This window comes from Dama dama, chromosome 26 (genome assembly GCF_033118175.1).
Source record: "Dama dama isolate Ldn47 chromosome 26, ASM3311817v1, whole genome shotgun sequence".
Lineage (NCBI taxonomy): Eukaryota > Metazoa > Chordata > Mammalia > Artiodactyla > Cervidae > Dama > Dama dama.
In genome coordinates, this window is record NC_083706.1 from 21,586,307 (window position 1) to 21,601,306 (window position 15,000).

General features: G+C 34.6%; 1 protein-coding gene across 4 annotated transcripts in view; it reads right to left on the bottom strand.

Annotated features, from left to right (window-relative positions):
- PTPRK (protein tyrosine phosphatase receptor type K) overlaps nt 1-15,000 on the bottom strand; it is a 611,833-nt gene that overhangs the window by 35,809 nt on the left and 561,024 nt on the right. For 3 of the 4 annotated variants that reach the window (XM_061130448.1, XM_061130452.1, XM_061130451.1), the window contains exons 14-15: nt 8,611-8,749; nt 311-471 (exon numbers count right to left, since the gene is read on the bottom strand). In XM_061130448.1, the coding sequence (XP_060986431.1) occupies nt 311-471; nt 8,611-8,749 (300 nt within the window). The remainder of the gene's footprint in view (nt 1-310; nt 472-8,610; nt 8,750-15,000) is intronic. The other variant, XM_061130449.1, reaches the window with a different exon arrangement.

A 15,000-nucleotide genomic window follows, 5' to 3' on the forward strand; every position in this document is an offset into this window, starting at 1 on the left:
CATGAGCTAATTTAATGCAGACAATCAAATATTTTAACTTAAAGCAATAAGATTTGGTCTGACTGGTGTATGAATGTCTCTTATAGTAATAAAATTCATACAGTTTGAATTTAAACTAAATCCAATATCAAGACTGACAATAAGCCTTCTGATACACTCCATAGTAATCCATATCACTTTTTCTATTCCCAGTTTCTTCTTCCACTCTCTGCCTGGTTTCCCATCACTATTCAAAAGCTAATGTGTTGTATTCAGAGAGAAATTAAATAGCTTTAAAAGTCATCGATCAAAATTTTGGTAAAGAACTTACATCTTGGACTAAAATTATGTTGGTCCATGAAGGTGATGGAAAGAGGGTCTTCTGCATGCAGAGTGCTCTGATCAGCGTAACTTCGGTCCATAGCATTGACCATATGTGTCATTTCCTGCCGGGCGTTCCCCATCGCATCTTTGCGTTTCTTAGCAAGCTTGCTGCCAAGACAAATACAGAAGGGAAACCTTAGCGTGAGGCTTGAAGGGGAACTGACACCAGCAGTAAGTATTCAGGAAAGCCTGAGCGTAAAGATATAGATTTGGCTTAGAAACTCTAAGAATATATCATAATATCAGGAATTAAGTTTGACACCTAAGCAATATTTGTTGATTGCTATAAAATTGTTTTATTTGTCATATGGATATATTAACATTCAAGCTGTCAACCCAAATGTCTCATCATTTCTTGTATTTTATCATTACAATAAATTATCATAAAGCACAACTATACTTTATTAAAACAGTAAGTAAATGCTTCCTTAGTAGAGCTGTTCAAAGAAAAGTTAATGCTAAATTTTGGTTTTCCTTCTGGGTGATTAACACTCTTGATCAAAATTTCAGAAGATGTTCTTTGGGAATAACATGACTACTTTTTCAAGTTTATTTTATTACAGTCATCCACTTAAAATAGACAAACTCTATTCTTCACTCTTTGTCTTTTGTTCGGTAAAAATGCAATGTGTAGAATTCACATTTTAAAATATATTTATATAACATTAATACAAACCTAACCAGGAAATTTGTAGAATCAACTGCAGCTTGATAACAATGCAAACACTCAGGAATATACAGGGAAATTATGTACTTTATAAGAAAAGCACTTTGAGAAAAGTTTGGAAAATGCTATGTAGAAGTATTATGCAAATGAATAATAAACATGGTCAGATCCTAAAAATATGTTTAGGAGCCCCATGGCACAGTGCCAACTACAGAACGGCCTTACAGATGCCACAGAACAAATGACCCAGGAGATCTGGAAATGAGCAGAGTTACACTCTGAGCTCCTCAGACACTGACATCTTTACCTTACATATCAAGGGTGTGAAACACAATCTGGTTCATTGTGAATGTTACACATGAAACATGCAATTAAAAAACTATTTAAGGTATATAAATATTCATCTCATAATAGTAAAAAGAAAGGGACTCTAAATACCTATAGTAGCCAGATTATGTTTCTAAGTTTATGGCAGCAGTTTAGGTGCCTTGGAAATATATTTTAGCTATTTTAAGAATAACATTTCTTAGTTGGATTATTAACAAGGGTAAATTCTTCTGATTCTCATTAGTATCTGTACTAGAATAAATATACTAACATACTACAAACATGTTAAAAAAGTGATTTATTTTAGTAGCTGTGTTTATGTCCAAAAGCGTTTCCTTTAGAAAATTAATTTATTAATTTGAGAGCTACTCATGTGTAGGATATTTTTCTCTGAGAATTATAGTACTTAGCCTCAAGGATACATACCCAACAAAATCCAATATATTGACATAGCATATATGACACCTAAGTAAGATAGTCATAGAGTAAGCTTTAGGGATGGAAATGGCATTATACATTTTAGAAATAATAACAATGATAAGGACAGTATCATCAATAATAAAACAATGACAAAAGTATAACAAAAACTATCACCACCACCACTAGCACGACCACTACATCATCACAATCACCATCACCACCACCATTGTTTAGCAGCAATATTTGCTCTATTCACTGAAAGATCTCTTATCTCTTTTTTCTAGGCTAGCGGGCAAAAGCTCTATAAAACTCCTAACAGGTTTTAGACGGAATATAAAAGTGTTGCTTCCTGTCATGAGGCATCACAAGGAAGGGTGGAGACCGTGGGGAACTGGAGAGCAATTTAGGGGGCAACTTACCTATGTGAACACTGGCATCTGATCCCAGAGTAGTTTCTAATTTTACAATTATTTTTAAAGAGAGGTCATGAATCTACAAATGTATATTTTCTTATTCTTTCAAGTGGTCCTATTTTTTGGAAGAGTGTATGGGGCAAATCACACATCAGTAGGTCATGGGTTATTCTACAGCCTTCACTTTTCAAACTTACCTCTAAGGATAGTTCCAAACTTGCCTATAGGCTATTTGTTCTTTGACCTACAATCTTCTTTTACCTCTAATATCTGGTTAACTTATAATTCTGTCCTGCCTCATCAGGGAGACTTCTCTAACTGAGCAAACACAATCTTTCTCAGACTAGGTTTCCCTGGTAGGTATTTTTAAAGCACCATGTTTTCTGCCTATAATAATACTCATCACATCATTGCAAGTATCCTTTTGTTTTTCCCACTGCGTGTTCCATGAAGGGAAGAATCCTCTGCATAGCCCTAGCGCTCAGAGCAGTGTCTGGCACACAGCAGACACTCATTAAAAACTTGTTGGAATGGATGAATGAGGTCTCTGATATGCTCGGCACTTGTCATGTGTTAACTCAATTAATTCTCAGATCAATGCACTGAAGAAGGCATGAGATTTCTAATTGTACAGATGAGTTCACTGAGGCTTAGACAAGTTAAATAACTTGCCCAAGGTTATTAATCTAATAAGCAGTAAAGAATGACCTAGTTCCAAGGCCTAAGCCCTGATACTATATCCAGTTCCTTTTTTTTAATTGTCACATTGCCATGTGTATTATAATATGAAGCAGTCACTGCTCTAGGAGTTAAACATTAGTTGTTATAAATTTGAGAAGAATGTGGATGTAACACAAATGCTTTGCCATTTTAAAGTTTAAAAAAGAGTTGAAGAAATAACTTTCAATCTTTGTTTCTTAGATAAGAAGAAAGAATAAATTCATTCCTCAAAAATTCTGAGAGATTGACGTGGCTAAAAATAAGACAGCTTGAAATTTGGATTAAAAACAATGTAAAAAATCTGAAGACAGATAGTTGGAAGCAAATGGTAAAGACGTTTAAATTTTGAGGCTTTACTTTAAAATATATCATTTAAACATTTTATGATTGAGAAAAAATAAGAAGTAATGAATTTGTCAAATGCATGACAGGTAAAAGTCATGGCAATGAAGGACTTTTACTTTTCAGATTCACAAACCTTTGTTAGTAGACAGATTATGAGAGAATACATATAAAACCTTTGTTGATATCTGCCAACCATGTATTATCAGCTTTTTCTTATACCTTGATCCTCACAACAACCCTGTGAGGTAGGCTTTAATTCAGGTTATTACAAAAGAAATAAATATCATCACCAGAGTTAAGTGCTTTGATCAAGAACTGACAGTTACTATGACGATGCCAATGAATTTTTAGTTCAAAAATTACATCTGGTTTACTTTTAAATTTTACTATAATTTATTTCTACATTTCTTTTAAAAACTGTCTAATTCAGATTTGCTTCACTAGATCTGTTTAAGCAGCTTTTAAAAATATGTCTGTTAAACTTTTTTTCTAATTATGATTGATAATGCCAGGAACCCTAAGTACTTCAGTAACAGTATCAAAGCCTAATACATAGTCTCGAATACAGAAATGCCACACATCTATAAAAAGGCAATCCAATCCTAATATTATAGATAAATGGATGGCTAATGGTAACATTACTGATGTTCTCATAATTAAATATTTATTGATTCCTGCATGTTTGATATTTTGTCTCCATCTGAGAAACCAGCATATATAACGTACGCTTCAGGACAGTTAAGCAGATCATTTTGCAACTACTTGAGTTGACAGATGTGCAAATGACTTTCATTATCAAAGCAGCCAACAGCATAAACTTCTGCAGGTGGATATATGGGTGGGCTATAAAGAGGAAAAGTGCTTCATCATTGCATGAAACGGTACATTTAATTACCTTTGGCTTCATCAAACATGATTTAACAAGGATATTATGATCCATCACAATAAGCTAGGCACACTGTTACTTTACACCTGCTTATTTTATCAGATTTTAAAAAGCCAAATGTTTGTAATATTTAAACTGTTGGCAGAATTCTGTTACAGTCATTGAGACTCTCACCAAATCCTTCTGTAATGCTAACTTAAATTTACTTAGTGAAGTAAATACTGTGGGATATGTGCACCAAATAATCAAAATCCTTGACTCTCAAAATTTGGTGGATCAAATATTGATCAAGCAATGACCAAGAATACTCTGTTGTATCATTCCTTTGGATTGAATGTATATGCTGGAATTTAAGGTAATAAGCTGAGAATGATTAGTGGAACAAACTGGACAACGCTCTCCTTCCTCATCAAGAGTAGCATTTCATACCTAAGCATAGAAGAGCTAAAACTTTGGAGCACAAAAAAAGATATGTAATACCTATTATGTTTTGTTTAGGTTGACAGGCTTGCTTTTTTGGTCTTGGTTTTACAAAATCACTGTCCTATTTAAGTCATAATAAACAAACTCAAAACTTCTTCTCTAAAAAGATTTTTTTCTTTCTTTATCACTGTCACATTATAATTCTTATCCATTCGTTTTCACCAGAGCATACTGATTGCCTACATAGCTAAACCAAAGGTGTTCTGAAGTCACAACCCATCCCAGATTCCTGGAAATGTGGAGAGAAGTTATCACAGTCAGGCCTGACCTGATTTGCATTCTGTGAAGGCATTTTGAATGTTCTATGAATACATCAGTTGGGTCATTTTGTTGGATATAACAGTGTGGCTCAGGCAGTAAAGAATCCGCTTGCAATGGGGGAGACCTGGGTTCGAGCCCTGGGTTGGGAAGATCCCCTGGAGGAGGGCAGGGCAACCCACTCCAGTATTCTTGCCTGGAGAATGCCATGGACAGAGGAGCCTGACATGCTACAGTCCATGGGGTTGCAAAGAGTCAGACACGACTGAGCAACTAAAGCACACACATGTAAAAATAGGTATTAGTGAATTGCAACCACTATCTCTACCAGATGAGTGAGATATCATATTGATAATGTACAGGTTTGACTTAAGTATGTAAATGATGCTTTGGGCTATAGACTATGCCTACTTATGGAAAATCGTAAATAAAAGTTAAAAGTAGCTGAACATACAGAAATACAATATCCCTTTTTAAAAAGATTAATAAAATAGGTTAATAGGTAAACTTTATAGCTTTAGAGTCCAGAAAAATATATTTTTTTGCAGTCATCAAAATTGCAAACATTCTGTTTTTTGGTTTGCTGTTTTTTTTGAAAAGGGATACTGCATCTTTAACACATGTAAAGTTGTATATCACCCATTTTCTACTTACAGGTAGTAGGAGTAAGAATAGTAGCTCCTCCTGGCAAGCAAATCACAGACAGTGGAAAAAGAGAAGCAATGGTGAATGAAAAGCGTGACTCTGTCACATTCAATAAAGCAGAAAAATGTGCGTTAAAAAGTAAAATAAAATAAAATAAAATTCATGTTTTTTTTTTTTGTTTGGATTTCAATTTGCTCATGCATTGGTTAGATATCTTTCGCCATGCAATTAAACAGACATACGCAATAGAAAATAAAATTTAAAATACATAATTTGGAAAAATAACATGCTGACTTTTCTATAGCCAAAAAAAATTGAAAAATTAAATGGATTGTGTATTTTTAACATGCAGTTAAGCATAATATCATCCATTACCATCTAAATGTCATGACAGATGGAATAGCTGTGTATAGAACTTCTACACTAAATTGACTATTTTTCTTTAAATACAAAATGTAAAGATCTATTAGGTTAATACAGAATATATGCAGAATGACACTTTAATTTCTATAAATAAGTCATTATATCTTATTAATATACAGGTACATACGTATATTATGTGAATATACATATGCACCATATACTACATATGCACAAAGGTGTTTCTACAGCAGATGTATGTGACCATGATATCATATACATTTACTGTACTGAAACATAATTTCAAATTTATGTTTGGAATTATTAATGTATTCATGCTGCAAATTTAAAATAATATATAACCAATGAAAAAATGGCATACATTTGGAAATAATTCAACAGTGATTAAATTAAAATGACTTTGCGTTTTGAAAGATGCAATATCCCTTTTCTTAGCCTAAAAACTTACTTTATATATACCCTTCACTGCAGAATTTTACTAAATTCCAAACCATTTCTTTATACAACAACCAAAAATACACAGAATTTTTTTCAACATGAGAAATATACCTACATATATTACTCCTAGTGAGAGATAAAGTCTTGAGAAACTTAATTTCCCATAAAAGTAAAGATAATGCAAGGCTAAAATAATTTGCTTTTCTACTATTTTTATTATAAATTTGTATATTAGCATATCATATAGGGAGACTACATGATATACTAAAATTGATAACTTTGATCCTAACATTGTTATAATACCTATATCTTTGTGTATGTATAATAAACATATTTATGATTAGATCACATGCAATATATGTGTGATATACTATGTATAACTAAAAGTTATTATGAAGTTTCTTAGATAAGTAAGGGATTCTTGGTTATATTATATAGAAGATAATATACCTAAGCATGTAACTTTATGTACCTATAAAATTGCAGCTTCTCTAGTCCTAGAGGTAGTGATGAGGAAAAGAGAAGAAAAAAAGAAAAAAAACAAAATCCCTAGCATACTTTCTAGTAGAAGACAATCAATTAAAGCATAATTATGAAAACTCAAACATTAAACATTTTAATAGAGAGGCTCATCTATCCAACCACTTAAAATATGAACCAGGAAAAGAATTTGATGCATTAGGCAGTTGTAGAGAGTTGTCAGAGCATTTTAACCACACAGAAAAATCATGCTTAGAGATTGTTTTGATGTACTTTAAAAAATTTATGTTTCATTTTTGGTTATTTTTGAAGCAGACAGCCACAGATTAGAAAGCTACAACAACAAATGAGTGCTTTCAAATAATTAACCAATAAAACCAGTATTAACCCAATTTTAACTAAGACATAACCAGAGGCCATTTTCATGTTTTCATATCCAGCCTGAAGTAGCTGAAATACTTTTAACTCTAAAGCAAAGTTAACTCTCTAGAGTTTAGTTTAACTCTTGAATATAAATTTAAACTAAGTAGAAACATAAGATCTGAAAGTTGTATTCAATGATTTTATTGATCTTGATTGGCAAATTTATTAGTAAAGTGTTTAAACCTTCCTGTCTCAAATATGATATAATTTCCAACCACAGAGGTAGACAACAGCAAAAAGAGAAAGCGCTATTGGGGAAAGCACGTATGTAGCTAATTTAACACAAAACACTATAATGCATACCTAATGTTTCTAATGCAGATGTGTCTTCTCCAACATATATATCTCCAGGGGGTAATTGTAAAGAGGCAATACATTAAAATAAACTCTTATGGAATCATTAAACATGTAGTATGAGTCATCTATATTATTAATGATTTATTTTGAGTACAAAATAACAATCATAATAGTATATTATATGATTTAGTATGAAGTAAGCAACATCTTTTATTATATTCAATATAATTAATGAATGAGAAATACGTCTATACACCAATATTTTAGAACTATACTCAGCAAAGATTTTTTAGTAATCCTTCCAGATTGTAATATTGTTTAAAACATACGATTGGAAGGATTGGAGAGTTCCATTAATTTCTAAAACAATGCCTTACAGATAATGACATTTTATAGAATAAGAAAAAGTTCAAATTATAAAAACTATATTCTTTGAAATGCTTTCTAGTAGAAGTATACCTTAATCTGCCAAATATAATTCAATTTAAATTCCTGCAGGTCTTAATATCTTCATGTAATTCCAGAAGATGGCGATGTTGGTTGCTATAGTATAAAACACTGATGCTCAATTTAAAAATTTGGTTCTTCATATTAAAGTGCTAAAGTATTTAGTCAGTGAATATTAATGTACAACTTCATAAAATAATGTTCATATTTCTCAAATCTTATTTGTAGTCAACATTTAGAAAAACAGTAAAAGTACAAAATAATTCATACACCAAATATCATAATAAACTCTTATTTTGCCATGTGTAATAAAAAAAAACTTCAAAACATAAGATATATGAATATTGCAAGCATTTGAGGAATTTAAATTCATACATTGATTTCAAGGTTAAATTGACAAAAGCATATTTTATATCCAAAATTAAACTGCAAATAACCAATTAGAATTTATTTTCCAAGCAGGGGAAATATACTTAGAAGCTGGCAATATTGTTAAAATTCAATTCTTGTTGTTTATTCTCATTTAAAAAGAGCTCAGGGAAACAAAGAAGTGTCTGAAAACTGGTAACCGTGACACAAACAGTGAGTGAGTGGGACAGAACAAAATCAGGTCTTACCTCTTTTTCACAATTAATATGACTACGAGGAGGAGGAGGATGAACACCAGAATCCCAGCACTAATGCCTGCGATTTTCACCACTCTGTCAGTCTGCTTGGCTGGGTCTGGAATCACTTCTGGTTCTTCTGTTGCTGCTGCTAAATGAATCAAAAAAATAAATTACTGAAAGTAGCTAATTATCATAGAAAGGAAAATTATTCCCAGCTAAATATTACTACAGAAAGACAATTTATTTTATTTGAATAAAAGTAACTCGAAAATATAAATATAGTAGCATGCTAAACTCCGACATGAGAGATTTAAGGTTAAGGGAAGTATTTTTTGAAGAGAGATGTTGTTAACATAAAAAAATAAAGGGAATAGTGAACTATTTTCCTTCAAGTGTCCTTAAGAGTAAGGACACAGGATTTTTAGCCAAGAGTGTGGTGGAAAGAGATGAGATTGGATTTAAAGACTCATTTTTTTATCACTTCATTCAACAAGTACTTCTCTGCTCAAATGCAAGGTGCCATGCATGACCCTTTAAGGTAGTGTCAATGGCATTTATCTGGGATACAGAGGGTTATAGTGTAAATGCTGGAGGTGTGAGTTTATGATATGATTTAAAAGATTTGAAATAAATCGCTGATTTGGAGGAAGACAAGAATAACCAATGGAAAACAAATTTGTCAAGGAATATTTCACATCCTCTTAACCAATAAAATCCAGAATATAAACTTGAAAAACAGAACATTGAGAAGATGAAAGTTTTTTTTTTAATTCTATCTCCTCACTTTCTTTCTTTCTCAAAGCAACCACCATTCCTCACAAACAAAAACAATTAATATTACAAATCTTAAACAAATCTACAAACTCCAGTAAGCCTCTGAAGACATTTTTCTTTTATTTGCCTTGAAAACTGGCAAGGAAAACATTATTATCTACATTTTACAGATTAAAAAAAAAAAAAAACTGAGGCTTAGAGATATGGAATAAATTGTAAATTGCTCAAGAACAGAGACAAAATCTAACACATCTTCTAAAGTAGCATGTTTCCAGGCTCATGGCCCCTTCTTGCTAAGAATCGATGTGACAAGAGAACAGGTGATTCTTAGAATTACGCACATTTAGGAAACTGCTTTAAAGCAGCCATCCCAGTGTCAAGAGATGCTGGCTGAATGAACAAACAAGGGGATCCCTAAATCTATCCTCAGACCTTTCTAGTGGATAATTAAATTCCCTTTTACAAAGTATCCATTTTTCTATATTCAATCCTTTCTTCTTTAGCTTTTCTCTCTTGGTTCCTACTTCCAACCTCTTCTTCCACTCCCAGACCCGCACATTTAACTATCTGCTCCAGTGTTTCAACTAGGCACAGTCTCCTCCCAAAGGGGACTGACACAGGTTGTTAACTTTTAATTTATCCAAGGAGGAAATGAAAAAGAACTAATAAATCCAGTATCAGTATCATTTCATAAAATGGCAATTTAAAGGTATATCAGTAGGAAACATGGTTTGAAGAAAAGCGTTACAGAGAACACAGTTCATTCTCCAAAGTAATTCACTATAACCGTCTTAACATATTATTTCCATAGGATAGGATAAAATTCCCCACAGACCAGTATAAGATAACTATAATTCTCAAGAAAGAAAAGCAAGCCTTCAGTTTGTTTCTTCATTAAGCAAGGGAGTTATCCTTTCTGATGACACTTGCCATATATCCAGGCTTCAGGGAATTTCCAATTTCAAATAGAGGTTCAGTTCAGTTCATTCACTCAGTCGCTTCTGACTCTGAGATCCCCATGGACTGCAGCATGCCATGCTTCCCTGTCCATCACCAGCTCCCAGAGCTTGTTCAAACTCATGCCCATCAATTCAGTGATGTCATCCAACCATCTCATCCTCTGTTGTCCCCTTCTCCTGCCTTCAGTCTTTCACAGCATCAGACGCTTTCCAGTAAGTCAATACTTTGCATCAGGTGGCCAAAGTATGGAGTTTCAGCTTCAGCATCAGTCCTTCCAATGAATATTCAGGACTGATTTTGTCCAGGATTGATTGGTTTGATCTCCTTGCAGTCCAAGGGACTCTCAAGAGTCTTCTCCAACATCACAGTTTAAAAGCATCAATTCTTTGGCGCTCAGCTTTCTTTATAGTCCAATTCTCACATCTGTACATGACTATTAGAAAAAACATAGCTTTGAGTAGTGGACCTTTGTTGGCAAAGTAATGTCTCTGCTTTTTAATATGCCATCTAGATTGGAGATAGCTTTTTTCCCAAGGAGCAAGCGCCTTTTAATTTCATGGCTGCAGTCACCATCTGCAGTGATTTTGGAGCCTAAGAAAATAAAGTCTGTCACTGTTTCCATTTTTTTTTTCCCATCTATTATCCATGAAGTGATGGGACTGGATGCCATGATCTTAGCTTTTTGAATGTTGAGTTTTAAGCCAGCTTTTTCACTCTCCTCTTTCACTTTCAACAAGAGGCTCTTCAGTTCCTTTTTGCTGTCTGCCATAAGGGTGGTGTCATTTGCATATCTGAAGTTACTGATATTTCTCCTGGCAATCTGGATTCCAGCTTGTGCTTCATCAAGCCCAGCACTTGGGATGACGTTCTCTGCATATAAGTTAAATAAGCAGGGTGACAACATACAGTTTTGGCGTACTCCTTTCCCAATTTGGAACCAGTGCTTTGTCCCATGTCTGGTTCTAACTGTTGCTTCTTGACCTGCATACAGATTTCTCAGGGGGCAGGTCAGGTGGTCTGGTATTCCGATCTCTTGAAGAATTTTCCACAGTTTGTTGTGATCCACACTGTCAAAGGCTTTGGTGTAGTCAATAAAGCAGAAATAGATGTTTTTCTGGAACTCTTGCTTTTTCTATGATCCAATGAATGTTGGTAATTTGATGTCTGGTACCCTTGCCTTTTCTAACTCCAGCTTGAACATCTTGAAGTTCACAGTTCACATACTGTGAAGCCTGGCTTGGAGAATTTTGAGCATTACTTTGCTAGTGTGTGAGATGAGTGCAATTGTGCAGTAGTTTGAACATTGTTTGGCATTGCCTTTCTTTGGGATTGGAATGAAAATGGACCTTTTCCAGTCCTGTGATCACTTCTGAGTTTTCCAAATTTGCTGGCATATGTGCAAAGTGCAACACTTTCACAGCATCATCTTTCAGGATTTGAAATAGCTCAGCTGGAATTCTATCACCTCCACTAGTTTTGTTCGCAGTGATGCTTCCTAAGGCCACTTAACTTCGCATTCCAGGATGTCTGGCTCTAGGTGAGTGATCATACCATCGTGATTATCTGGGTTGTGAAGATCTTTTCTGTACAGTTCTGTGTACTCTTGCCACCTTTTCTTAATATCTTCTGCTCCTGTTAGGTCCATACCATTTCTGTCTTTTATTGTGCCCATCTTTGCATGAGATGTTCCCTTGGTATTTCTAATTTTCTTGAAGAGATCTCTAGTCTTCCCCCATTCTATTGTTTTCATCTATTTCTTTGCATTGATCGCTGAGGAAGGCTTTCTTACCTCTCCTTGCTATTCTTTGGAACTCTGCATTCAGATGGGTATTTCTTTCCTTTTCTCCTTTGCCTTTCACTTATCTTCTTTTCTCAGCTATTTGTAAGGCCTTCTCAGACAGCCATTTTGCCTTGTTGCATTTCTCTTTCTTGGGGATGGTCTTGATCCCTGCCTCCTGTACAATGTCACAAACCTCCATCCATAGTTCATCAGGCTCTCTGTCTATCAGATCTAATTCCTTGAATCTATCTGTCACTGCCACTGTATAATTGTCAAGGGATTTCATTAAGGTCATACCTGAATGGTCTAGTGGTTTTCCCTACTTCAGTTTAAGTCTGAATTTTGCAATAAGGAATTCAGGATCTGAGTCACAGTCAGCTCCAGGTCTTGTTTTTTGCTGACTCTATAGAGCTTCTCCATCTTCAGCTGCAAAGAATATAATCAATCTGATTTCGGTATTGACCATCTGGTGATGTCCATGTGTAAAGTCATCTCTTGTGTTGTTGGAAGAGGGTGTTTGCTATGACCAGTGCATTCTCTTAGCAAAATTCTGTTAGCCTTTGCTCTGCTTAATTTTGTACTCCAAGGCCAAACTTGCCTGCTACTCCAGGTATCTCTTGACTTTCTACTTTTGCATTCCAGTCCCCTATGATGAAAAGGACACCTTTTTTGGTGTTAATTCTACAAGGTCTTGTAGGACATCACAGAACCGTTCAACTTCAGCTTCTTCAACATTAGCAGTAGGGGCATATACTCGCATTACTGTGATACTGAATGGTTTGCCTTGGAGATGAACAGAGATCATTCTGTCATTTTTGAGATTGCACCCAAGTACTGCATTTCAGACTCTTTTGTTGACTATGAGGGCTACTCCATTTCTTCTAAGGGATTCTTGCCCTCAGTAGTAGATATAATGGTCATCTGAGTTAAATTCACCCATTCCAGTCCATTTTAGTTCACTGATTCCTAAAATGTCGATGTTCACTCTTGCCATCTCCTGTTGGACTACTTCCAATTTGCCTTGATTCATGGACCTAACATTCCAGGTTCCTATGCAATATTGTTCTTTACACCTTTCCTTCTATCACCAGTCATATCCACAACTGGGTGTTGTTTGGTTTTGTTTCTCTCTCTTCATTCTTTCTAGAGTTGTTTCTCCACTCTTCTCCAGTAGCATATTGGGGACCTACTGACCTGGGGAGTTCATCTTTCAGTGTCCTATCTTTTTGCCTTTTTATACTGTTCATTGGGTTCTCACTGAAGTGAGAACACTGAAGTGGTTTGCCATTCCCTTCTCCAGTGGACCGCGTTTTCTCAGAACTGCCCACCATGACCTATCAGTCTGGGTTGGCCCTACACGGCACGGCTCATAGTTTCATTGAGTGAGACAAGGCTGTGGTCCATGTGATCAGTTTGGTAGTTTTCTCTGACTGTGGTTTTCATTCTGTCCTCTGATGGATAAGGATAAGAGGCTTATGGAAGATTTCTGATGGGAAACTGACTGTGGGGGAAACTGGGTCTTGTTCTGATGTGTGGGGCCATGCTCAGTTAATCTTTAATCCAATTTTCTGTTGATGGTGGGGCTGTGTTCCCTCCCTGTTGTTTGGTTTGAGGCCAAACTGTTGACCCTCACCTCCTGGAGACCCACAGGCAAGTCTGACTCAGACTGAATTGCTTACCACATTTCAAACTACATGTTATGGTTCAATTCATCAAAACATGCATTAAATATATTGGAGATCTCTTCTTTCCCAACAGCCACGTTAGGAATGCACACATATGTCACTGTGCATGTATGCTTAAATATATTTACATATTTATGTATGTATACATATATATTCAATAAAAGCAGGGGGAGTATATTTCAAAGTTGGATATAAAACTAAAAGGAATATATTTATTGTTTGCACTTGTCAAATTGGATTGGCTTGACACAGTTACTTCTTGAGATAGGGAGACAGAATGTTTGATGTAGAAATCTCTAGAAGAAACTTTAGGGCATGCAACAAATCATCATGATTCATGATTTAAAGCTTACTCTAATAAGGTTCTATGTTACACATGCCTTTCAGAGGGTAAGAATAATTCCTTTGTGATTTTCTGCCCTAACTCCCAGAATTAATCTTTTTGCAATGCTTTGGAAGATTATTTCTTATTTAATGAGGTAAATCTATTTTTAATACAGCATTTTAATTCAATTAAACAAATGCTATTATGAGATAACTTTACAAGGATATTATGCTTTAAGTAGCATATGTTATGTTTCATAAGAATCTTCAGAACTACTAGGATCATCCAAAAGTAGACAGCTCTCACCATATACACAGTATGAATAGCCAGCCTTAATACTAACTGTGATTAGTAATTATATAGCAACAGTGACATGCAGCTGATGGCTAAACAATTTCAAATACAGAAGATGGAGAAGTTTTAGAAGTCTCATTTAATAACACTGATTTGCTCCTGAGTTAATTTAAACATATTTCCAGAAATAAAAAGTCAAATCTAAAAGTAAACTGGCCAAAGATAGTGAAACTCTGCAGGTGTATTCAGTCTGCAAAGTAGTGAAATATTTATAATTTATTATGTAAAACAGTGTTACTACTTTAAGGTCATAGGATATATGTCCTTATAAAACACTGGACTTCAATTAATATTTACCAAGTAGTTAAAAAAAAAATAAAACAAAGCTTCTTCATCTGAGTCGGGTAAGACTGCTTGTTTGTCATGATTACAAGTCCTGTGCAAAAGAGCTGTTTGTCAATGCTTCAAATCAGTATAAATCTTGAGTGGAGAAGGCTAATCAAATTCTTCAGGAACACGTGACTTGGTGGTTGTTTTCTATTGATTGTGAATCCTCCTCAAAGTCTTTAGTTATGACTTAT